Source organism: Malania oleifera, chromosome 2 (assembly GCF_029873635.1).
Source record: "Malania oleifera isolate guangnan ecotype guangnan chromosome 2, ASM2987363v1, whole genome shotgun sequence".
Classification (NCBI taxonomy): Eukaryota; Viridiplantae; Streptophyta; class Magnoliopsida; order Santalales; family Ximeniaceae; genus Malania; species Malania oleifera.
Genome location: NC_080418.1, coordinates 36,255,141 through 36,282,761, shown reverse-complemented (window position 1 = coordinate 36,282,761; position 27,621 = coordinate 36,255,141). Strand labels below are relative to the sequence as shown.

The following is a 27,621-nucleotide window of genomic DNA, read 5'->3' as shown; positions in this document are numbered from 1 at the left end:
CCAGGGAAAGCAAACGTGGTAGTTGATGCATTGAGCAGGAAATTTGGGGAATTAGCACTGGCAACTATGGATATCCAGCGTCCGATCATGATGGATCTAGAGAGACTCGGTTTTGAATTGATAGAAAGTAATACTCTAGTATGTATTTCCAGCCTAGTGGTACAGCCTACTCTGTAGGAAAAAATTAAAGCCGCTCAGAAAGAAGATCCAGAATTGGTAGAGGTAATCGACAGAGTGCAGAGTGGTCAGGGAGAGGAATTTTGCATTTCAGATGACGGAGCTTTACTGTTTCGTTCCAAATTATGTGCTCCTTCTGACGCTGACATCTGGAAGACTATTTTAGATGAGGCTCATAGGTCTTTGTATACGATTCATCCCGGTAGTACGAAAATGTACAGGGATCTATGAAATTTTTACTGGTGGAGTGGTATAGAGAGGGAGATTTCCGAATATGTAGCTCAATGCTTGACGTGCCAGCAGGTAAAAGTTGAGCACTAGAGGTCGGCAGGCAGTTGCAGCCACTATTTATCCCAAAGTGGAAGTGGGATCATATATCCATGGATTTTGTTTCAGAACTGCTGTCGACATCGTATGACCATAATGCGATTTGGGTGATTGTAGACCAGTTGACTAAGTCTGCCCATTTCCTCCCTATCAAGATTAGTTATTCCCTCAACCATTTAGCAGAGATTTACATTTAAGAAATAGTTCGTTCTCATGGGGTGCCTGTATCTATTGTGTCAGATCGAGAGCCGCGATTCATGTCACGATTTTGGAGGAGCTTGCAGGAGGCTCTGGGGTCTCAGTTATCATTTAGCATGACATTCCATCCTCAGTTAGACGGACAGACTAAGAGGACGATACAGATACTAGAAGATATGCTCCGTGCATGTGTATTAGATTTTGGGGGTAGCTGGACTCAATTCATGCTACTGGTGGAGTTCGCGTGTAATAATAGTTATCAGTCTAGTATTGGCATGGTACCATTTGAAGCACTGTATGGTAGAAGATGTCGATCTCCTTTGTATTGGGATGAGATGGGTGAGCAGCGAGTTGTGGGTTCGGAGATGGTGCAACAAGCATATGACAAGGTTCGTCTTATCAGGGAAAGAATCAATGCAGCTCAGAGCCAACAGAAAAGTTATGCCGATAATCATTTGAGGAATTTGGAATTCGACGCTGGTGATCATGTATTTCTAATAATAGCTCCATTGAAAGGAGTTATGAGATTCAGAAAGAAAGGTAAACTTAGCCCTAGGTTTATCGGTCCGTTTGAGATTTTAAAGAAAGTGGGGCCTGTGGCCTACAAGCTAGCTTTTCCACCTACACTATCCAGGATGCATGACGTATTCCACGTATCTATGTTTAGGAAATACGTCCTAGATCCTTCTCATATTATCAGCTATGGTGAGTTAGAACTCAGTGATTCTCTAGTATATGAGGAGGTACCAGTGCAGATTCTAGATCGAAAGGAACAGGAACTATGTAATAAGAAGATTCCTCTGTTAAAAGTTTTAAGGAGGAATCATGCAATAGAAGAGGTTTCTTGGGAACTCGAGGAACAGATCAAACATAAATATCCGCAACTATTCCAAGAAGTCCATATGTGATTAAGAAATGTGAGTAAATATGTAATGTTTCTTTTCCAGGTACATGTAATATTCTAGTAGTAAGAGGTATTTTAGTTTTGGAGGAAATTTTATTTTGGTATATATAATCTACCAAGACTTGAAATGTAACCATGGTATTCCTCCGCCATAAGTGAGGGTAAGTAATAAAATAAGTAGACCATTTTGCTTACTAAGGGATGATAAATTACGTGAATAGTAAATTTCGATGACAAAATTTTATAAGGAGGGGAGAATGTGATGACTCGAAGAATAATAGTATTTAAATAATGATTAAGAGGGTGGAAAATGGAAACAGTAACAGAAAGAGGAAGTCGACTTTGTTGACCAACGCTTTGCGTTCGTCGATGACATTGCACTTTGGAAGGAATAACCGAGAGAAGTCATCAGGGCCTCGTCAACAAACACAAGGGATTCTTCGACGAGGGTATAAGAGTACCTCGTCGACGAAAGCAAGATTCATCAACGAGGAAATATCGAGAGAGGTTTTGAGCAAGTCTGAATTTTGTTGATAAGGAGTGGGTTTCGTTGACGAAATTATTGAAGGACTTGTCAACGAGATGACGTGGCTCGTCGACGAATCCAGTTATATAAATATCAAAAACCCAGATTTAAATGTCAAAATTTACATTTTTCTCACCCTCTCTCTCTCTCCCTACGGTTTCTCTCTCTTCTCTCTTCAATTTTGGGCCGAATTTCTGCCGGTTCGACGATCTGAAGCCACCATGACGCTCCTGGGGAAGTTCTCTCCAAATCTGCCGGAGTGGATCCTTGGTGAAAGGTAGTTAGAAATCATCCCTGAGTTGAGGTAAGGCTTTTTAAGCCAAATTTGGCTTTATGGTAGTTAAAGGAAATGATGTACACATGAAAATACTGAAGTTTAGAACTGAGAGTTTTCATCTTCAAGGTATTGATCAGGAAACCCTACAGGTGTTAGACCAGGATACTTTATGGGCTTTCTCAGTAGCCAAGTAAGGGAATAAACTAAAGCAGTCATTTTCCATGTAAATTATTATCATGTATGAGTAAACTTATATTCAGGAAAGCATGTATTATATCAGTATATTACAAAAGGAAATGTATGTTTGGGAAAAATACTACTATTATGCTGAAATATATATATATATATATATATATATATATATGTATGACCAGAAATCATGATTTTCAGAATACAATGTATGGTTATATACAGCAAATGTGTGGCATGAATATTATTTTACGTAAAGAAATATCATGATATGATAATGGTATGAATGAAGTATGCTTTGAGAAATTATGAAAGAATATAGTACATTATGATGTTGAAAAATACATGATAATTGATTTATTTTCAATTTGATATATATGAAATGATTCCGGCACGAGGTTGTGTATATATATAAAATGATTTCGGCGCGAGGCCGTATTTATGTATGATTTTGGACGAGGAATATTTATGAGACGAGCGACACGAGGCCGTATTTATGAAATATTCAGTGCGAGGCTGTAATTATGAAATTATGAAAGATGTTATATTATCATGTATTATATGTTATCAGAACCCAGATGTTAGTTTAGTTTAGTTCAGGAGCACGGTACCGTAGCTTATAGATCAGATGTTTATGATCAGATTGGTGTTAACCACCCCATGAGGGGGTGGGAGATGGATAGTCAATGTGGCTTTCAGTAGAGCATGGATGTCCTCCTAGAAGTCCAGACCAAGGCGTGGCGGGCCCATCGTGCTTATAGAAATTTTTGACTTAGCAGTGGTCGGCCAGCCATTGTCAGGTCCCGCCTTCGGGCTGCACAACCCATCATGGTAATACATGACATCAACTAGCTATTCATCCTGATATGTTTTCCGTATTATCAGTTATAAGAGATGTTTTATGAACGATAAGATTTATTAGCAAGTATGAAAGTATATGATTATTCCACCACGTTATGATGTATGTTTTTAGATATATGAAATGTACTTATGTATAACTGCAATAAATATTCATGTTGTCACACAGCTATATTTAGTTTATTTTCCCTTACTGAGAAGTGTCTCACCCCTGAATATAATTAATTTTTTAGGAGACCCTGAGAGACTGGCGGGTCGTGTCCACCTTTGAGCTTATTGAGTTACCCCACTAGGAGGGTAAGATTTTGATCTAGGATCAGGAGATTTTTGTTGTATGATCCAAGAGTTATTTTGATGTTTTGGAAGTTGTATATAAACACAGTATTTTGATGATGTAGTGAACTCTGGTATTATGTTTTATGGTTGGATGATTGAAATTTTATACTTACTACTGCTTAGGTTTCTACTGTGATTGACAGGTGTCCCCGTTACCCACAGGTTCGGGTTGACTTCTATTTATTATGTTTCATTTTCTATTAAGATCTTGAAGTTGGTACAGTTTGGTATCAGAGCAAAGGGCTAGTTACCCCGATCCCCGAGAACTCTCGCTTATGAATGATTGTGGCGAAGTAAGACTCTCCACCTGGGGGCTTATTGAATTGAGGGACGGCGATACGTAACGCCTCAATCTCAGTGAGTGCTCTGATAAATACCCGTTGTTGCCACAGGTACAAGGCCTATAAGGAAAGTGACAATGCTCGAAAGGGGGACGTTACAGAATTGGATATTTAAAAATTTCATTGCTAGGTCAATTAACTAGTAACAGTATTTCACAAACCTATGGCCAATCTAAAACATGCAAGAAGTAAGCCAATAAAGACAACAATAATAAATTTTATCCAAATAAATTAAACGAAGATGAGTAGTATAGTAAAGCGAATAAAATAAAGATGACACCAGACGTGTTCTCGAGGTTCGTCAAAAGTGCCTACGTCCCTACGTCTAGCTCGCAAGCCCAAGGATTTCCACTAAATTAAGCTCACTTCTAGGTGGAGTGACATTGAATAAAATACCAGGTCAAATTACTAAGGCTAACCTTAACCTTTACAACTGATCCTTACGAGTTAAATCAACACTACCCTAGGCCACGCTTGGAATACAACAACTAATCAAATACAAATTTTTGTGTACAATTTCAATGCTTCTAAGACAAGTAGATTTGTACAATACTACGATTAGAAATATATGCACTGTTGAAATAATAAACTTGACTGGCGATGGCCGGCAGCCCACCGCTGTTGATTTTTCTAGAGTCGGTAGGCGACCTACTCCACCTACGAGCCCAACTCTGTTGAAGATTTACTCCCACAATTGTTGATTATTTGATTTAAAATTTGCTATAAATAGGTGTGTGTATGTAATGTATTATGTGGTGTGTAAAGAGAGTAATAGCCAGTGAGCGAGTGTTTTAATTCTTTTGTAATTCAGTTTTGAAATAAATTGATAGTGTTTATCATGCAACTATTTCTTACCGGGTTTCAGTCACAACTAGTGACTGAGTGTTCCTCTCCACCCATTAGTGGTATCAGAGCATCCAAGTACGTCGGAATCTACCAAACAGAGGCGAACGAGGAGAAATTCAATTTTCTTCCCAGATTTCAAGTTGCTCAAAATCTAAAATTGAGCCTAGTATTGTGAAATTTGTGTCGAGACGATTCCAACAGTGAAAACCACATCTCAAACGGACTTCGGGAAGCACCGCACTCGCTTACACGCGCCTCCAGCGTTTTCAGCGCCTTTCCCATGTGCTGCATATGCCAACGAAGATTCCAGCTACTAGACACACGCGCCCCACACACGTCTTCCTTGTTTGGTTGTGAAATTCGACTCGATCGTTGATCTGACCCGAAAACCCGATCCAAGAACCGGCTCAGCGACCTGCGACCTACACCCGGAACCGTCCCCAGGACCAGACCCACTTCCAGCCACTAACATGCGGCACTCACAGACACTGCCACGTGGCTTAACAGTAAGCACTAACGCCGTTAAATGGTCATTAAGTTAAACCGGCCAGTTTAAAAACCACCCGAAAATTCCTGTAGCTAGTTCAATGATTTTTGGACTGATTCTTTGCAACCCAAAACTGGTTCCTAAGGTTTTTCAACCTTCTAACACATTGGTGGCATCAAATTTGCCAAAATCAACCCCCATATCTCTTTTTTTATATATTAAATTCAATGGCGAACGGTGCTACCCAAGTTGTCATTTCAAAGTTGACCCGAGAGAATTATGAAAACTAGTCTATTCAAATGAGAGCCCTTCTAGGTGCTCAGGATGTCATGGATATCGTTGAATATGGATACAGAAAAAGTCCATCAAAATAAGCCGAAGCAGCTATGTTCAATGCTTAAAGAACGACTTTGCGAGCCAATCGAAAGTAGGATTGCAAGGCAAAGTCGATAATCTACTGAGGCCTTGATGAGGCCACATTTGAAAAAATTGCCTCCACCAAGACATCCAAAGAAGTTTGGGACTCTCTCCATCGAACACAAAGGTACAGAAAAAGTGAAGAAGATTTGTCTTCAAACATTGCGAGGTGAGTTCAAATCTTTAAAAATGAAATCTATTGAATCTATTGCTAACTACTATACACGAGTTATGGTAGTATCAAATCAATTGAGAAGAAATTGAGAGACTCTCAATGACGAGAGAATTTGTGAGAAAATTTTGCAATCTCTACATCTAAAATATGATTATGTAGCTGTAACCTTGGATGAAACAAAATATTTGGAAACCATGTCCGTAGAAGAACTTGTGGGCTCACTCCAAGCCCATGAGCAGAAAATCAATAGAATAAGTGATGATAAAGCACTGGAGCAAGCCCTAGAAATGAAGTTGTCCCTCACTGCATATAGATATAACAAAGTGGGGACGTCACAGCAAGGAAGATGACGAGGCCGAGGATCCCGTGGAAGAAATTATGAAAATTTGGACTCTAGAGGAGCTGGCAGAGGTGGAAGAGGTCCCACTAGAGGAGGAAGAAATCAATAGAACTATGTTCCATGAGGCATAGGACAAGGAAGAAAAGGAGGATACAATAACTGTCCAAACGCAGACAAAAAAACATTCAATGCTGCAATTGCCACAAGTACAGACACTACAACAATGAGTGTTAGGGGCGACAACAAGAAAAGTTTAGCGAGGAGGCTAACCTTGCCGAAACTGAACATGCAGATGGAGAGTCATTGATGCTGACGGCACACAATTGAACTCTCCAGGACCAAAGTGTTTGATACCTTGATTCTGGAGCTAGCAACCATATGACTGGCAGAAAGAACCTATTCTTTGAACTTGATGAGAGAGTTCAGGAGGAGATCTCTTTTGGCGATAATTCTAAAATCTCAGTCCTAAAATCCTAGTCCGAGGGAGAGGAGATGTTTTGATTAAACAGAAGTCCGGAGATCATGCTTACATCTCCAACGTCTACTATGTGCTAGCTGTGGAGACTAATATACTTAGTCTCGGACAGCTTGTGGAGAGAGGCTACTGAATTAGCCTTAGTGATAAGTAGATGGTGATAATAGATGCTCGAGGAAAGCTTGTTACTCGAGTTCAAATGGCAAAGAATCAAATGTTTCCACTCACCATTCAAAATGATACGCCAAGGTGTTTGAGCACTATCATCAAAGACAAAGACTAGTTATGGCATCTTAGGTATGGACATCTAAATTTTGAAAGTTTGACACAGTTGGGAAGCAAGAAGATGGTGAAAGGCTTACCCAATATCCACCATCTAAATGTAATATGTGAAAGTTGTATTCTGAGCAAGCAACATAGAAACAGCTTTGGAAAGCAAGCCGACTAGAGATCTACCATGCCACTCCTGCTAATACACACAAATGTGTGTGGTCCACTAAGACTATCTTCAAATGGACAGAATCGATACTTTCTCACCTTCATCGATGACTATAGCAGGAAGACCTAGGTCTACTTCTTGAAAAGAAAGTCAGAGTTGTTCGACAAGTTCAAAGAGTTCGAAGCTCTTGTGGAGAAACAGAGTGGCTACCACATCAAGTCACTCCAGTCAGACCAAGGAGGAGAATATAAAGACGAAGCTTTCTTGGAATTTCTTAGGCATCAAGGGATTCAAACACAATTCACACCGACCTACACTCCCCAATTGAATGGTGTAGCCGAAAGGAAGAACCGCACAATCCTTAACATGGCTAGGAGCATGTTAAAGGATAAGAATGTGCCCAAGAGTTTTCGGGCAGAAGCAGTGTCATGTGCAGTCTATTTGCTCAAATGATGTCCTACAAAGAGTTTTGATACAAAGACACCATATGAAGCCTGGAATACTCACAAGCCCAGTGTGAATCATCTTAGGGTGTTTGGCTCTATAGCCTACGCCAAGATCCTAGAAGCAAAAAGGACAAAGCTGGATGATAAAGGAGAAAAGTGTATCCTTGTTGGATACGGTGATAGTACCATGGGATATTGACTCTATAATCCTATCAACAAGAAAGTCTTTCATAGTTGGGATGTCTAGTGTAAAGATCCTAAAATTTAAAAGGATTAAAATAATTAAAAATATATAAATAAAATAACAGATAAATAAATAAAAGGAACGGCATGGGAAAAAGAAGAAAAAAAATTAAAAATAAAGAAATTAAATTAAATTAAGATAAATTAAATAATTAAATAATTAAATAATTAATTAATTAATTAAATATTTTTACATTGGATTTAAAAAAAAAAACTAATTAGAATGATATATATAAGTATATATATATATATATATATATATATATAAAGTAAAGTTAAAAGAAGAAGAAAGAAGAAGGAAGAAGAAGAACAGAAGCAGGCGGCAACCACCCCCCTAAACTTCCTGCGTGCAGCGCAGCCACTTCCGTCTCCATCTCTCCTTCTCTCAATTTTTTGACGAATTTATGGCGGATCGAGAAAAGGAAGGTGCCGTTGGATTCTTAATTCCGCTATCGACATTTCTACTGGAGCAAATTTTTCATGGGAATGGTTTAGGCACTGCTCTTGGAGAAAGGTAATTTTTTTTCATTTTCTCAATTTTGCTGTTAATATGCGATTAAATCGACGATCGGACACCACCACGAGGTCCTAGTCATCGTCGTCGTCATTTTGAAGTAGTTAATTTTCTAATTGGGGTTTTCTAGGCCCTACTCCAAAGCGAGAGTGAGATTTGGAAATTTGACTAAATTTAAGGGCATTACTATTTATTTAGGAATTATGGTCCTAAGAAATATTTAAATATTATTTTATTCAGAAATAATTTATTGGAACTAGGAATTGAATTTCAGGGTCCGGGTGAACACCACAAGTATTTTTCAGAGTCCCTATTGGTGTAGTTCAAGAAAACAGGTAAGGGGAAAAATATATATTAAATCAAAAATTTTATGAATTTATTGGAAAAATAAATTGTGTTATATGTACGTGTATATGTTTCGGTATGGGTAAAATGCCAACTGTTTAAATTATATTTTTTCTCGAGTTTAGGGTTGTTTATTCAATATGTATATGTGAAAATGAACTAATGAAAGTGGGAAATATTTTCAAGATAATTATGTAAGAAATGAAAGGTATTTTCAGTATATAAACATTAAATGTTGGTTTTTACAGGCAGTGTATGAATTTTATTGTTAAATTGTGTGGCATGAGTAAATAGAATGGTGTGTGGAAATATATGTTAAATGTATGAGATGTAGGCTAAGTAAGTAATGCATTGTGAATAAAACATGACATAGACTATGTTGCTTGTGTGTGTTAATGCAACCATGTAAACAACTGAAATATGCTTGGTAAACAACTGAAATATGTTGGGTAAAACAGCTAAAAGTGGCTGGGTAAATGTGTAACAGCTGATAGTGGATGGGTAAATGTGTAACAGCTGAAAGTGGTTAAGTAAATCTGTAACAGTTGAAAGTGGCTGGGTAAATGTGTCACAGCTGAAAATGGCTGGATAAATGTATCACATCTGAAAGTGGTTGAGTAAATGTGTCACAGCTGAAAGTGGCTGGGTAAACGTGTCACAGCTGAAATTGGCTGGGTAAATGTGTCACAGCTGAAAGTGACTAGGTAAATGTGAAACAACTGAAAGTGGTTGGGTAAATGTATGACAGATGAAAAATGCTGGGTAAAACAGCTAAAAGATCCTGGGTATGAAATGAAATGAAATGAAAAGGGAAATGAATGAAATGTGAAATGTGAATAATGTAAAATGGAAAAGAGTCACTTAAAGTAAAATGTAATGCAATGTTAAGCCATGAATATGAACAAATATGTATGATTGAATAATGATAGAAAAAATGATGTATTATGATATTAGAAGTATGTATGTACATAGAACATGTTACGATTCGGCGAGGCGTACCTTTCACTTGAGGGCTTGCTGAGTAAGGCGAGTGCACTAGTAGCTAAAGATGTGGCAGTAGCCACATAACGTACTAGGGCAGAGGGAACCTACTTATATGGGCGGGTAGAATTCCCTATCCTTAGGGTCTTTGTCGGTAAACTATTGTTGAATGCGTGAGTACGAGATCAATTTAACACTTGAGGGCTTACTGAGTATGGTGAGTGCCCTGGTATGCTTTAGTTGCGACCTTTGGGTTGTCTAAATATCAGAGCAGAGGGGTGCTACTTGTATGGGCAGGTAATCACCCTTATCTTCAGGTAATCTCATGGGTTAAATATTTGCATGTGTTTGCTTAGGTCCAGGGAATGATTTCAAAAATTATGTTAATGATTTTCAAATGTTAAATATTATGTTGATTATAAACTCATGTTGGCCACACACTACTTTAATATATTGTTTCTTCCCTTACTGAGATCTGTCTCACCCGAATATGAATTCATTTTTTTTCAGGATTTTCTCAAGATCAAGCTTTGAGAGCTCGAGCTTTTTATAGCATTATTGGGAAATAGAAAAAGAAAATGGTATATTTCTATGTTAATTTTGGGGAATGTAAATATTTATGTTTTATGTCTTTATATTTTAAGGCTATTGAGTAAGGAATGATTGTGAAAATACTAAATTATTTTGGGAGTTATGTAGATTTATGGAAATGCAGGTGATGAATGATTTAATATGCATTATAGTTAAAATTAGTAAACTTTGGCGTTATGTTATATGGAGATTATGATTATGTTTTCCACTGCGTATGTATGGTTTAATTATGATTTATTAGGGATTTTATCAGGTTTAACACGCCGAACATGGGTTTAAGGGTTTGGGGGCGTTACAGATGGTATTAGAGCCAAGGGGTAGTTACCACCGGTCCTTTGGAACTCTCGCTTATAAATGATTGTGGCGAAGTAAGACTCTTCACCTGGGGGTTTGCTAAATTGAGGGATGGCGATACGTAACGCCTCAATCCAGTGAGTGCTCTGATAGGTACTTGTTGTTGCCATAAGCGCAAGGCCCCTAAGGGAAAGTGACAATGCCCGAAAGGGGAATATTACATTGTGGTATCAAAGCCAGGTTCCAGCCGGAAGTGTGATTAATTTCACATCGCCCGGATATGGAAATATTAGAGTATTAGGTTAGAGATGATTTATACCAGAGTATAGGAAACCATTAGGAGAAGGATACTAAATGGTTGGGTTAGGTGTTGAGAAGTAGGTATGGTGTAGGGAAGTATAGAATTTTGTCTTATAACCTGGAGGCGGAGTGAGTGCTCTGATAGGTACCTGTTGTTGCCATAAGCGCAAGGCCCCTAAGGGAAAGTGACAATGCCTGAAAGGGGAATATTGCATTGTGGTATCAAAGCCAGGTTCCAGCCAGAAGTGTGATTAATTTCACATCGCCCGAATATGGAAATATTAGAGTATTAGGTTAGAGATGATTTATACCAGAGTATAGGAAACCATTAGGAGAAGGATACTAAATGGATGGGTTGGGTTAGGTGTTGAGAAGTAGGTATGGTGTAGGGAAGTATAGGATTTTGTCTTATAACCTAGAGGCGGAAATCCCTTGGTGGACTTCTGTGATTTTCTTATTCATTCGAAAATTTCTGAAAACCACGGTAAATCTATCGACAGTAATGTTTCTTAGCCGTGAGACTGGTCCTTATATGGAGAACTTGGATGTGTATTGGATTTAAAGTACGTAATTGTGTTGTTGAGATTATGGCGTGAGATATGGTAAATCGTAAAATTATGGGAATGAAAGACCGGGTAACAAATTTCGAGGACGAAATTTCTTAAGGAGGGGAGAATGTAAAGATTTGGAAATTTAAAAGGATTAAAATAATTAAAAAAATATAAATAAAATAACAGATAAATAAATAAAAGGAACGGCGTGGGAAAAAGAAAAAAAAATTAAAAATAAATAAATTAAATTGAGATAAATTAAATAATTAATTATTAAATTAAATATTTTTACATTCAATTTAAAAAAGAAACTAATTAGAATGATATATATAAGTAAGTTATTATAATATATATATATATATATATATATATATATATATATATATATATATATAAAGTTAAAAGAAGAAAGAAGAAGAAGAAAGAAGAAGGAAGAAGAAGAACAGAAGCAGGCGGCAACCCCCCCCTAAACTTCCTATGTGCAGCGCAGCTACTTTCGTCTCCGTCTCTCATTCTCTCAATTTTTCGACGAATTTACGGCAGATTGAAAAACGGAAGGTGTCGTTGGATTCCTAATTCCGCTGCCGACATTTCTACTGGAGTAAATTTTTCATGAGAATGGTTTAGACACTGCTCCTGGGGAAAGGTAATTTTTTCCCATTTTCTCAATTTCGCTGTTAATATGCGATTAAATCGACGATCGGACACCACCATGAGGTCCTAGTCGTCGTCGTCGTCATTTTGAAGTAGGTAATTTTCTAATTGGGGTTTTCTAGGCCCTACTCCAAAGCGAGAGTGAGATTTAAAATTTTGACTAAATTTAAGGGTATTATTATTTATTTAGGAATTATGATCCTAAGAAATATTTAAATATTATTTTATTCAGAAATAATTTATTGGAACTAGGAATTGAATTTCAGGGTCCGGGCGAGCGCCGCAAGTATTTTTCGGAGTCCCTGTTGGCGTAGTTCAAGAAAACAAGTAAGGGGAAAAATATATATTAAATCAAAAATTTTATGAATTTAATGGAAAAATAAATTGTGTTATATGTACGTGTATATGTTTCGGTATGGGTAAAATGTCAACTGTTTAAATTATATATTTTTTCGAGTTTAGGGTTGTTTATTGGATATGTATATGGAAAATGAACTGATGAAAGTGAGAAATATTTTCAGGATAATTATGTAAGAAATGAAAGGTATTTTCAGTATATAAACATTAAATATTAGTTGGCTTATTTTAAAGGCAATGTATGAATTTTATTGTTAAATTATGTGGCATGAGTAAATAGAATGCTGTGTGGAAATCTATGTGAAATGTATGAGATGTAGGTTAAGTAAGTAATGCATTGTGAATAAAACATGACATGGACTATGTTGTTTGTGTGTGTTAATGCAACCATGTAAACAGCTGGAATATGCTGGGTAAATAGACGAAATATGCTAGGTAAAATAGCTAAAAGTGGCTGGGTAAATGTGTAACAGCTGATAGTGGCTGGGTAAATGTGTAACAGCTGATAGTGGCTGGGTAAATGTGTAACAGCTGAAAGTGGCTTGGTAAATGTGTAACAGCTGAAAGTGGCTGGGTAAATGTGTCACAGCTGAAAGTGGCCGGGTAAACGTGTCACCGATGAAAGTGGTTGGGTAAATGTGTCACAGCTGAAAGTGGCTAGATAAACGTGTCATAGCTAAAAGTGGCTGGGTAAATGTGTCATAACTGAAAGTGGCTGGATAAATGTGAAACAACTGAAAGTGGCTGGGTAAATGTATGACAGATGAAAAATGTTGGGTAAAACAGCTAAAAGATGTTGGGTATGAAATGAAATGAAATGAAAAGGGAAATGAATGAAATGGGAATGAAATGTGAAATGTGAACAATGTAAAATGGGAAAGAGTCATTTAAAGTGAAATGCAATGCAATGTTAAGCCATGAATATGAACAAATGTGTATGATTGAATAATGATAGAAAAAATGATGCATTATGATATTAGATGTATGTATGTACATAGAACATGTTACGATTCAACGAGGCGTACCTTTCGCCTGAGGGCTTGCTGAGTAAGGCGAGTGCACTAGTAGCTACAGATGTGACAGTAGCTGCATAACATACTGGAGCAGAGGGAACCTACTTGTATGAGTGGATAGAATTCCCTATCCTTAGGGCCTTTGCTGCTAAACTATTGTTGAATGCATGAGTACGAGATCAATTTAACACTTGAGGGCTTACTGAGTAAGGTGAGTGCCCTGGTATGCTTTAGTTGCGACCTTTGGGTTGCCTATATATCAGAGCAGACGGGTGCTACTTGTATAGGCGGGTAATCACCTCTATCCTCAGGTAATCTCGTGGATTAAATATTTGCATGTGTTTGATTAGGTTCAAGGAATGATTTCAAAAATTATGTTAATGATTTTCAAATGTTAAATATTATTTTGATTATAAACTCATGTTGGCCACACACTGCTTTAATGTATTGTTTCTTCCCTTATTGAGATGTGTCTCACCCAAATATGAATTCTTGTTTTTTTTCTTCAGGATTTCCTTGAGATCGAGCTTTGAAAGCTCGAGCTTTTTATAGCATTATTCGGAAATAGAAAAAGAAGATGGTATATTTCTATGTTAATTTTGGAGAATGTAAATATTTATGTTTTATGCCTTTATGTTTTAAGGCTATTGAGTAAGGAATGATTGTGAAAATAATAAATTGTTTTTGGAGTTATGTAGATTTATGGAAATGCAGGTAATGAATGATTTAATATGGATTATAGTTAGAATTAGTAAACTCTGGTGTTATGTTAGATGGAGATTATGATTATATTTTCCGCTGCGTATGTATGATTTAATTATGATTTATCAAGGATTTTATCAGGTTTAACGCGCCAGACATGGGTTTAAGGGTTTAGGGCGTTACAACTAGGTTGAATGTTCCAAAGATGCAGAATTGACACTTGAAAGAGAAGAACCTACACAGACAAGAGAAGTGGCTATCGAGTCACAAGTTCTCGAGCTGAAGACACCTCCACAAGGTACATCACAGAGGAATGAAGCTTCATGACCAATTGAGCGTGAAATCTCAGACATGAGGCCTAGAGGTGCCCGTAACCTAGCTGATCTGTATGAAAATACCGAACCAATAGAAGAGTATGTTGCTCTAAACTGCCTATTGCTGACTAGCGACCTGATTAGCTTTGAGAAAGCTAACGAAGAAAAAAAAATGGAGAAAAGTGATGGATGAGAAGATTCAATCCATCAAGAAGAACAATACTTGGGAGTTGACAAATCTCCCGAAGGGCCGCAAAACTATTGATGTGAAATGGGTCTACAAGACCAAGAAGAACACTCAAGGAGAAGTTCAGAGATACAAATCAAAACATGTCGCCAAGGGTTATAGGAAGAAAGAAGTGGAATTGATATCTTACAGAATGTGTGATCAGATTGCTGACATTTTCACGAAACCACTCAAGCATTATATTTTTGCGAGACTGAAGACAATGCTCGAAATGACAAAGTTAGGAGAGTCATGTTTAAGGGGGGATGTTGAAATAGTAAACTTGACTGGAGATGACCAGCAATCCACCGCTGTTTATTTTTCTGAAGTCGGTAGGTAACCTACTCCACCTACCAGCCCAACTCCATTGAAAATTTACTCCCACAACTGTTGATTATTTGATTTACAAGTTGTTATAAATAGGTGTGTGTATGTAATGTATTATGTGGTGTGTTAAGAGTGTAAACCCAGTGAGCGAGAGAAAGAGTTCTGATTTGGAGTTCTCTGTATATATTTTCAGATTGAAATATATTATTATTGTGCAATTGATTCTCACTGAGTTTCAGTCACAACCAGTCCCCCTCCACCCATCATGCACTCACGAATGATAAGATCTAATGCTCAAGTGAGATTTGTTAAAACACTATTTCAGCTCTCAATAACAGTGTATATATATGTGTGTGTGTGTGTGTGTGTGTGTGTGTGTGTATGCGTGAGAGTAATTACCTTTGATTCAAGACAAATAAAATCAGCATATTATCAAAGGAACTTTGAATCTCAAAGAGAAAATCTCAACACAATTTTTTTCAAGTATAAGCACAAACGAGATTAGGGTTCAAGCTTGCTCAAAAGTATTTTATCGAAAATGCAAGCGAGCTTTCGAATCTGGCAAAGAAGATGCCAAGACTCAGAAGCTAACAATGGTTCTTCTCAAAAAGATATTTATCAAATATATTGAGAAAGAACCCTAGCTTTACTCTCCAAGAAAAATATCAATCAATGCATGAAAATGAGAGTAATGAGCTTCAAGAATAAATCTATGTTGGCACACAGCAAGTGAAAATCAAACTCCCTCTAACTTGCAATTAGTTTGCAAGAAAGGAGTAAGCAAATAATACTCTCTGGTTTTAAAAAGATTTTTCAAGTAAGAATATGAGAGAGTATAAAATTTAGGCTTGAATATGTGAAGTATATGCAATGGGAGTTCAAGAAAAATTAGAGAGAATTTTCATTTAATTATATTGCTAACCGTGTGCTAATCTAGAAAAATGAGGGGAATATATAGAATTTCCTTAATTTTAGACCATTAGGGATACGGAGGGAATTTTTGAAAAGTTTAATTAATAATTAACCCTTGTTTAGAGCAAGTTACCACGGTTAAAAATATGGCAACTCGAGAGTTTCGATCAACTATATTGCCAAGTTCGGTCGATTGTGGAGATGTTGAACTGGAGATATGGTCAACTACATTAAGGCAATTTTGAACCATCCGAGGTTTGGTCGACCAACAAAGAGGTTGGTTGGCTAGTTATACAATTCGGTCGACTATGGCCAAATAGAACTGAAAATTTGGTTGACCTAACAATTGGGGTGTCAAACTTGTGGCAGTTCGGTTGACGAATGACATTGTGTTCAAAACCAAACGGTCGACCGTATTAAGTCAAAATGTTGACTTTCATACAATTCGGTCAACCATATCATTTATACTGCACAAATTCGGTCGACCGAGACTTATTCTCCATAGTCAACAGTGGTTCAATCGACCAGCATAGTATAACTAGACTCGTTCAGTCGACCGAGACCTTTTCAATGGTCATTTTAAGTCCTGCTTTTTATTTGAATTCGCCCCTGTTCACATAATAACTTCTGAGTTATAGGGGATTTGTTATGAGATGCTTGGAGACCTAAAGTCAATCTAAGACTTGGGAATTTTAATTTAGCCCAAAAACATGGCGTCAGCCGACCGAAGTCTTTTCAATGGTCATTGAGCTTTTAGTCCTGTCATGCATGTGATGCAGATATTATAGACCATATTAAATATTACATACCCAAAAGAATAAATGAAAATATAATAAAGAGAGAGGTCTTCATTCTTTTGCTACTTCAGATGCCATATATGAATATGCCGGGAGTATGTGCTCTTTAAGGTCTTTCTCACTTCTATTTCACTTTCATGTGTGTGTTCTGAAAGATTAATCTGTTCAAGTATTTAGGCACCCACATTAGTAACATATGGTTTGTCATTATCAAAACCAAGGATCGGATTCAAAAAGTCAACACTTACGAAATGAACAAGGCAGGTGATAGAGTGTTAAATAGGCCATGCTACTCCATTCTATGTCTATTGTAATTTTCCTTTTAACCATCAAACAAGAATTCACCTTTTCACTTCCAAATGATATCTATAATCTAAGGGATGAATGTTTTGTGCCACTAGGAAAAAAATACTACCAAATCACTTCGTCAATCATTATTTCTAAAAGGAAAACAAAGATCTTGAAAGATAGCTAGAAATACCCACCATAACAATTAATATTGCTCTCAAGTCATACAAATAAAGGAAGTCGTCGGAAGATAGCCAACCATTATGGTCTAGCTAGGATGGTGCTAGTTGAGTGATAGCGGCAAAAGACCTTCCTAACAAAGGGAGGTAGAGGAAAGTACAATATAGCATAAAAAAGCATCAATGTAAAAGAAAACATTAAAAATAAGTGTTGGAATTGGTGTATTCCCAAGAGGGGGGGGGGGTGAATTGGAATTTGAAACTTTTTCGCCCAGGTTAATTTATCCAACAACAGTATATACACAACCTAGGGTCAGTCTATACAATTTCCAAATGCGCTGATTAATATGATATGCATAAATCTAAATTAAGTGCGTCATTCACATAACAACATACACGTGCGGTAAATATAAACTGCATAAATATAAACAAACACACGATATGTTATCGGGGTTCGGCCAACTGTGCCTACGTCCACGCCTCTAGCTCGCAAGCTAGAGGATTCCACTAATAGCTCACTTATGGGTGGAGCAACACCGTTTACAACTAGGTCAAATTAACACAGGGCTAACCTCAACTTTAACTAGGTCAATTAGCGGGGCTGACCTCAACCTACATGCCTTAACAGGACGACGCACCTAGCTTTCCTAACCGGGTCAAAGCTAATCCGGGACTATTCCAGGGCTAGTCTCCCTCTTCAGGCCCGTGCCTGGAAATACAACAGATGTGTATATAAACAGATGGTATAGTGATTGTGCTTTCATGTAAAGCAGATATATACCCAAATGCGCGCAATAACATATACCACAATATGATTCAATATGTAAGCTCAATGTGGTCTAAATGGTTCAACTCTTAAAAGTATTTTCTATCAGTGTAATGCGTATGTGAGAGTGCAAACCTAGATGATCTTTGTATCACAAGATATTCAATCTAAGTGCTTAAACAAAGATATTATCCAAACTTCATATATTTCAATCAACAAGTTTTCTCAATACATATATGTATATGAAGCTCTAGCAATGTATAAGTTTGGTTTGCAAAAAGAGTTTAATCTTTGTATTCAACTAAAGATATAAATCAATGAATATTGTAACAAAGATTTTCCTCACACAAACAAATATCTCTTTAAATATTTATCAAATGAAACACACTAGATATTTGAAAGTGATTTAGAAAGAGTTTTTGCAACCAAAATCAAATATAAACTTCTCAAGATATTGCAATGACGATGCAATACTTAGAAGTTCCAAAGAAGTTTTCTTAGGAAAGACTTATAGATAAAGTCACCTAAGAACACTTGAGGATGTGCTCTCAAATAGAATAAATTTACACACAAGCACAATCTTGAGAGAGCAATCCTAAAGAAACAACAACACTTAAATCATACTTACAAAAGTATTTGAGAAGTAAGATCTGGTAAGAATAAGTGTTGGATGCTCAAAGATGAGTATTATGGGTTTTATGATTTTTAAAGAATTTCAACCTAATCAAAGGAGCTAATCTCTTCTAATTTTCTCAAATGATTTCATATATATAGGCATAGGAGAAAATATGGCCGTTGGGGAGCCATTGGCTATTATTAGGGAAGTTTAATGATGTTCAAGACATTTTAACCCTATTTAAAAAATATTAACTGCGGTAAAAAATCAGGGCAACCCGAGAGGTCCAGTCGACCAGAAATGTTTCGGTCGACCAAGTCTCAAATGGTTCGGTTGACCACGGAAGTATTGAACTAAGGGCACGGTCGACCAGGAGAAGGCGATTTCCCAATTTTCTGAGTTTTGGTCGACCGGGGCATTTTGAACGGCTTGGTTCGGTTGACCAGACCGCTGGGAATTCTCCCGAGAACCCTCCGGTCGACCAGGTAGTTGTAGTACAAAAGTTCTCAGTCGACCAGATGGTCAAATGTTGACCCAGGAGGCTTTTGGTCGACCAGGACCTTTTGAACTACCAGTTTCGTTGACCAGTTGGTCAAACTTTTGACCCCAGGGAGTTTTGGTCGACCAGGGCCTTTTAAATTACCTTTGCTGGTCGATCGGGTGGTCAAACTTTGACCCAAGGGAGTTTCGGTCGACCAGGGCCTTTTGAACTATCTTTGCTGGTCGACCGGGTGGTCAAACTTTGACCCAGGGTGTCTCGGTCGACCAGACCAAAATGAACTGTCTTGGCTGGTGGACCGAAAATGCATCATGTGTGTATTTCGGTCCAGTATTGAAGCAAACAAGCCCTATTCAAGTGCCTAACAAATATATGTGAAAGTGTGAGTGTCCTAGGGGCACTTGGGGTCCAATTTGAAGACACCAAAAAAGTCTGGTGTCGGTCAAACTTCGGTCGACCGAAGGGAAAACGCTAAGGTCTTTCTATGGCCATTTTCTCATTCATGGTTTGTTTGAGCTTATGTAGTAAATCATACATGTGATGTGTGTGAGTTTATTACAAACCAAATACCTACTTACTTTTATAGACCAATATAAATATATTACAATGCTGAATTATAAATTGGTCTTCAGCTTTTCTTGCTTTGTGCACATCTTGATCTTATCATTCTTAGTTCCTGCACAAAACCTCAAACACTCATTAGATACAATGAGTGTTTGTCATAATCAAAATCGGGCGTGACCAATAAGGTCAACAATAAGATTGGTACAACCCTAGTCAAAATAAGAAATTCCATAAAGAGAGTAAAATGCTCATCAATGAAGTGTGTTTCATTGTTGAGAGCCAACTCACCCTCATTAAAAAAACACCTATGTTGTGAAGCATTTTGTGTGTTATAAAGACCTATGAAATTAGAAGACCCTAGCTAATATGGCTAAAGGATAGGCTTCGACACCAAGAGAGCTATCTTAGATTGTGATGGAAAACCTAGTTTACTAGTGACAAGGTAAGGAGACTTAAGACACTATTGCACTATTTATAACCCAATCAGCAATAAGGTGCATCTCGGGGAGAATGAGAAAGTGACTTCAACTCACATACTTTACAAAAAAAAAAAAATGTGCAAGATCAAAGAAACCATATAAACACAAAAATGTGTTGTAGTGTGAGGAGAAAGAAATTGAAAAGGCATACCAATTGTTGGATTAAATACCAACAAAAGGTGAGTCCTAAAGCTCGTAGCTAGCTACAACAATAGTAGTAGAAATCTCCAAGAGATCAAAGGTGGTAGAAGGTTGAAAAGTTAGGGAAAAAAAAAAATCACACTTAAACTAAATTTAAATATTGCAAATGGATGACGCAAATCAAATGACCATGAATTGTTAGGGATTTACTTAATGTAACTAAACACATGAAAACATACGGCGTACGCATACATCTACCACAAGATTGGGAATGAAGTCACAAATTTAACGATTAACATGTGAGGGGATGGCCAAGCAAAGATTATTTTAGGTGACTTGATACTTAAGAAATCACCAATAAGTTGTAGCTTGGTACTCCCATATCCAAGTACACGAGAGTGACAACAACCGGGGAGGCCAATGGAACATCTAGATTGGAAAATCTAACCTTGTGGGTAGTCGGAAATTAAAACATCTGGTGGACAATCCACCCAAGATCGAATCAAACACTGGAAAAACTAAAGTAGCACATAAATAATGATGTATTGTTAATGCAATAATTACAACCATGCAAAGCCAATTTTATATAAAATAAGTGTCCATTTTCCCTTAATAAATGGACAGTGTAAGCAAAAATCAAGAGCATATATAATTCGACATACAAACAAACTAAGAGACATCCATTTTTATTCTTACAATCATATTTTTCCAAAAATTATTTATATTTTGATTCGAGGTACAAACGAACTAAGCAAATTAACATAAGAAAAGTAGGAGGATTTCGATTTCCCTTTGTAAAAGTTTTCATTTATATCATAATCCAATAACTGAGAATAACAGCTTATAAATAACATATAACTGGGAATTATATATACATGTACAAGAAATTAAATAATTAATTTAAAAATAATATAGTGAAAATATGGAATGAGGAAGAGGTTTCTTTTACTTATATTTTCTCTTCTTAACCGCCGGCGATGTAACTTCACTCGGCTCCATGACGGACTTAAAGAACTCCTCTATCTCCTCCGGTTTGAGCTGGCTTTTGGGCAACTGCGGGGATGCCGGCAACTTCCTCTTGCGCAGCCGTTTACGCGGTGGCGGAGGGCAGATCGTCGACGTCGGAATCTTGTGATCTTCAGAAGCCGGAGTTCGGCAATCGTAGGAATTATCATGCTTTGACGACTGGTCATGAATTTTCTCGTCTCTACCACCTTCTTCCGCCATAGAACCCTGAAGCTTTTCTTTTTCCGGCGAATTTTGTTGGGTCATAGGATACTTCGACATGGAAGACGTGCAGAGAGAGAGAGAGAGAGAGAGAGAGAGAGAGAGAAAGAGAGAGAGAGGTGTGCAGGACGCTTCAAAAATGTGAGTAGTGATGTAAAATTCTTGCGTCTTGATTGTATGGTATATGCGCTTTCGTCTCTTGTACTCTTCCTGGGATGCTTTTGTATGTGAAAATTGAGTAGAGGACAGATGGGTTTGGAGTCAGAACTGTTGAATAGTTCACAGGAAGCCGTACCGTTAATCTGCTTCTGCTGTGACCGCAAAATGGTTCGAGTTAAGCATCTGGTGCCGAGGAATGGTTGTGATTTCACAACGAGTCATTCCTTCAGTTGATGTTGAGGTGTGAAATGAGAATTGTAGCCCATAACTCAAATTCAAAACCATGATCACGACCTACGTTGGCCTTGGCCTTGGCCTTGGCGTTGGCGTTTCATTAAGGGCTTGTTTGGGATAAGGGCGTGTTTGTTTTGGGACTCAAAATGGTCTTTGCGAGTGCAATTTACCAACGGAAACTATTACTAATTTCTAGTTGCAAGTTAATTTCTAGCTCTTATACACATATACATATGCACAAACATGCAGAGAAAGATTGAGACAATGGAAAACATTAAAAGAACCACTCATGGGTAGAATGGTCAATTAAACCTAAATTGATATAGACACGCCATCTTCAAATTGTCGATGAAACCCTTTAGAACACTCTATGTCCAATAACTGAAGCACTAGAATTACCAATAGAGGTTCGGTTGGGCGATGATATATAGCTATGTAATAATAATGCGACCATAAGAGCTTCAGAGTTGTATTATGATGTGAATTAATTAGGAGTTGAGAATGTAATCAGGGCTATCAATAAAATCTTTTGCAAGCTCAAGCTTTGTGTTGAAAATTAAACTTGACTGGAGATGGTCAGCAACTCACCGCTGTTTATTTTTCTAGAGTTGGTAGGCAACCTACTCCACCTACCAGCCCACCTCCATTGAAGATTAATTTCTATCATTGTTGATTATACTGTTCTATGATTTGTTATAAATAAATGTGTATGAGTGCAATGTATTATGTGGTGTAGAGAGGGTGAATAACCAATGAGCGAGAGTGATTTTAATTCTCCTTTATAATTTAGTTTGAAATAAATTAAAAGTATTTATTGTGCAATTGATTCTTATTGAGTTTTAGTTAACTAGTGACTGAGTGTTCCCTCCACCCATCACTTTGAACATGACTTTTTTATACTTAATTAAAACGAAAAAAATTTGTCCACAAAATTTCAACACCAATCAAATAAGACATTGTTGTAATGCAAGTAAATAGGATAAATTTTAAAAAGAAAATTAATATGATATGTATAAATATTTATATTAATCATGGAAAATTGATGTAGGGTAAATTGTAATGTATTTACGATGAAATTACATAGCAATTCATGATGAAGAGATAAATTATCACTTGTAGATTTTGATACCTCATATCTATTGATGGGGATCGACAGCCATTACCCCTTTCATTCGCTGACATGGTGACACGTGAACGGCCCTCGGATGTCCACAATGTTTGCTAACTATTGCATAAACCTATGGAAGTATCTTGAAGAATTTTCAACATAAGAAGACCAAGTTTGTGAGACTCTTATGGGTCCCACACAGACCCATTAGGCCCCACACGGCTCCTCTAGGCCCCACATAGATTGGGCCTCCCTTTTGACTTTGTTTTCATTTAATTAGTAGCCTTGCAAGACAACTTGCTTGTATGTGTTATGCTGTAAGTTGTGAGTATTTATTGTCTTGCATTGTAAGTTGAAATGTAGTAAGTTGTGTAGTGCTTAATTTTAAGTGTGTTAACTCCCATGCCTGTATGGGAAGTGCAAGTAACTTTAGCGTCTTGTCTCTTTGTTCTAAGTTATATTTCCATTGTAATAACTAAAACAGTAGCTAAGTATTGTTATTGAAATTTAAAAGACTTTGTCTTTGTTAAACCTTTAAGCTTTGTCTGATTTTAGTGATTGAGTGGCCAGAGGCTATGTTCGTTCTCCTCGAAGATCAGGTGGTGTGAGACCACTACTTATCCAGCACTTCTTCACCATCTTTTGTCCTTCCACGCCATTTCATGCATTCAACAGCACATTCACTTGTTCAAATATTATTTCAAGGATTTCTTGGTTGTGATTTGGATTCTTGGCAAGCATTGGTAAAATATCAAGCGTTTTCCCACAATAATATTGTTCTTAAACAATCCTTAACTTAATCGAGAACCCTTCTTTAAAGTTCCATAAGCTTCAGCTGAACAAAACCCTTGAATCCTTGCATTTGTATTCAAACCCTTAGTAGGTCAATCAACTAACCCTGATGGTTAGTAGACAAACCTGGGCTAGGCGACTAACCCCGACAGTCAGTCGACTAATCTTTTATTGCTCTCGGTATTTTGTCTAAAATCTTAGACAGTCGACTAAGGACCTTACATCAGTCGACTGAACCAACACTGCCACTCCAAAATTCAATTTACAAATTTTATAGGTGATTGACCCCGAGCTAGAGTCGACTAAACACACCCAAAACTTTAAATTTTTAGCATTTATACACTTATCTGCTTGTCAATTGTGGGAATATTATAGTGATAACATAGACTTATATTCTTGAATGTTTGGATAGTATCTTCATAGCATATTACTTGATTCTTTGTGAAAGAACCTTTGAGATTGGATTACGAATCAAATTATACACCTTTTCAAAATCGTTGGACATGTGAGATAAAGCATGACTTATTTTGTGTAACTTTGGTTGATTCAATTCTTATTATAAAGTTTTTCTTATGTTTGTGTTGATTAAGGGTTCAAACTCGTAGAACTAGATCACCCGACCCCGTCCTAAATCATCTATTATGCAAGCTGATGAAGAAATTGAAAATGATGTAATGCATACAGTTAAATCAGGTTGGTAAAATGGGGAAGTTCTTCAAAAGTGCTTTGTGATCACATCCATGATCGTTTAAATTGACAAAAAATGATTCATATAGTCGACCCCACCTAGTAGGACTTAAAAACTCAATTTTGTTATTATTATTATATTTACGATGAAATAGATTTAGGCAACAATATAATATCCGCTTACAAAAATAAATTTTCCTTCGATATTCATAAAACTCCCCTCTCATTGTCGTGAATCTATTTAAAAACTACACAAATCTTTATTAATTCATGTGACTACGTGTGTAACTCAAATAAGTGAAGTCTATGCCATGCGCAAGTTTCCATCTGTTTTTTATTTTCTGTGTTCAGATCAACCAGGGAAAGATTGAATTCCACCTAAAATGTGAACAGGTGGCCCCCTCCATTGATTTTTCTATTGGAAACCAGAGGCCCCCTAATTTGCGAAGCATATTATTTAAGTATGGCTGTGGGTGGGTGAATTGTGATAAGTCCTCAAAACAGTTTAATGCATCATAGCCACCCTCTCTTCGACCATCCCACGATGCCATTTTCCCTTGTCCTCCCTTTCTTCCTTCCCACCTGTCTTTTCATTGCATACATGCTAACCCTTCCTTCGGTGTCTCCATACGCAGCATCTACATAGGATCCCATATCGGAGTAGGATGATACCAAGATGAGTCCATCGCTGACGGCGACCTGGAATTTCACGAGGTGCTTATCCCCTGCACCGTATTTAACTTTCGTGCTTCGTCGGTTAGCCAATGAGAGCCTGCCATCTGTTTCATTTTTTAGGAATTTTTTTAATTTTAGAATGTAAGAGGACAGTTTAGGCAAAGAGGATAAGATTGTCATTGGCACTTGGAAGGTAACAAAAGAACTGCTTGCAGAGGATCAAACCATATATTCCATTGTCCGAAGTCGCCCGAGGAATCAAACAGAAGGAAGGTGAGGGAAGGGAAGGTAGCTGAGTTTTTTCCGTTTTATTTTTATTTTTTTTTATAAAAATATATATCAAATAATATTCTATTCTAGGAAGTATTTCCCATAATGATCCTGATGTAATCTGAATACTTGGAGTAGTGAGATTTAAACAAATCTCGCTACTCCAAGTAGCGAGATTTACTTTAAATGAAAGATGGTGCAGTGGACGAATGACAAATCTCGCTACTCTAAGTAGTGAGATTTACTTTGGGTGAGGTATAATCTAGTGGACGCGTGACAAATCTCGCCGATTTATCTAGTGAGATTTTCCTGAAAACATTAAATACTTAACCACCCAATGTTGGACGCGTGGCTCCAGCGAGATTTGCTTCGAAATTGAATTTCTTACTTATCTATGCTCGCGGACAAACCAACAAGAGAGGAGCAACACTTTGAGCATAGGAGACTTCACTTTGCAGAGCTGCCGGACGATTGGACGGGAGAGCAAAGCAGGTGATCGTTGGATTCCGACCATTGCTCGTCGAACGTTGGCAAGAAAGCATAAAAGGGGGAGATAAGGTATGTGATTCCTACATAACCCTTTCCTACTCATATTTTTTATTTTCGTTGAATCTGTTATTTTGATTCAAGTTTTATTTATTTTGTTGTTGATTGGAAGCATTTGCCGGAAACTCCCAACACCGAGGTTAGGATTATTCTGATTTTTTTATTTTATTTTCTTGAATTTAATGTTGATTTTACTGCCATGAATTTCATGTGCGTTTCATTTTAGTTATGTATTTCATGTGTATTTCCTATTTATTTTATGTATATTTTCTATAATTTATTTTGTGCATATTGTTTGTGCAATAATATTAACATGGAAGAACAAGAGGGAGTTTCAAATCATTATTCTTATGTATGAACATTTTTATTTATAATTATGTTTATAATGTTATGAATTTATAACATTAATTTTTGTTTTTGAACCCTTTCCTGTCATGAACTTTTGTTATGAATTTAATATTAATACTTATTATTATTAAGTATGAACCCTTTCCTGCCATGAACTTCTGTTTATTTTTGCATATTCTGAAATTGTTTAAAATTTCATTTATTTTTATGAATGTGAGCAACCTTTTTCATTAATTTTCAGGGAATAGTTATGAATTTTAATTATTGTTGTTGAAATTGCAACCTTTTTTTTCGAAAATTATACTCTTGCAGGAATTTTTCAGAATCTGTATATATAATAATAATAATAATAATAATAATAATAATAATAATAATAATAATAAGGCAGCATATTCAAAAAATTTAAAAAATGGATGTAGCCATTTCTGTATATGAAACTACTTAGAATTTTGTGTGTAATATATAGAACTTTAAAAATCATATATTATATGATTGAAGATAATGATATACTATTTTATTATATATTATAATATGTTAATTATTAATGAAACCTAATTCAATTATGTAATGATAGTAACAATTATTTATTAATTTAAATTAATATTAAAAATTAAAAATACTAATTTAAGTAATAAGATTATTGTTAAGTAATAAACAATATTATATTATTTTAAATAATAGAAAATAATTAAATTTTCATTTCAAATTAAAATAACTTGCTTTTAAGTTTCTAATTGTATATGTATTATTAATTTTATTCAAAATATATTTAAAAATTGCTATATATTATTTTATTATATATTATAATGTATTAATTATCAATGAAACTTAATTCAAGTATGTAATGATGAATAAGAATTATGTTTCATTTGTATAGTTCATCGTATTATTGGAAGTGGCAAGCATCTATTTGTTCATTTTTTAACTTGTATAGATCGTTGCATTAATTCTTTTGTACACCATGAGAATGTCCATTATTTCATTTGCATAGATGATCCTTCTATTATTTCATTTGTACGACATTATATTTTTTTCTTCCGATCTAAAAAGATCGTTGTATTATTTATGTATAATTTCAAATATTTATTCATTCTCCACAGGATATATATGTGAATGAAATTTGGTTATGATAGGTTGGATGTGTATGGAAGTGGTAAATGTAAC

At 36.4% G+C, this 27,621-nt stretch overlaps 1 protein-coding gene across 2 annotated transcripts in view; it reads right to left on the bottom strand.

The window, feature by feature from the left end:
- The window catches only part of LOC131149617 (cyclin-dependent protein kinase inhibitor SMR2), a 33,826-nt gene extending 12,000 nt beyond the window's left edge, over positions 1-21,826 (bottom strand). Inside the window, exons 1-2 of one of the 2 annotated variants that reach the window (XM_058100231.1) lie at positions 21,361-21,826; positions 16,779-17,040 (exon numbers count right to left, since the gene is read on the bottom strand). In XM_058100231.1, the coding sequence (XP_057956214.1) occupies positions 17,004-17,040; positions 21,361-21,698 (375 nt within the window). In that variant the 5' untranslated portion in view covers positions 21,699-21,826 and the 3' untranslated portion in view covers positions 16,779-17,003. Of the gene's footprint in view, positions 1-16,778; positions 17,041-21,360 lie in introns of those variants that run through there. The other variant, XM_058100232.1, reaches the window with a different exon arrangement.
- Between the last annotated feature and the right edge of the window lie 5,795 nt (positions 21,827-27,621).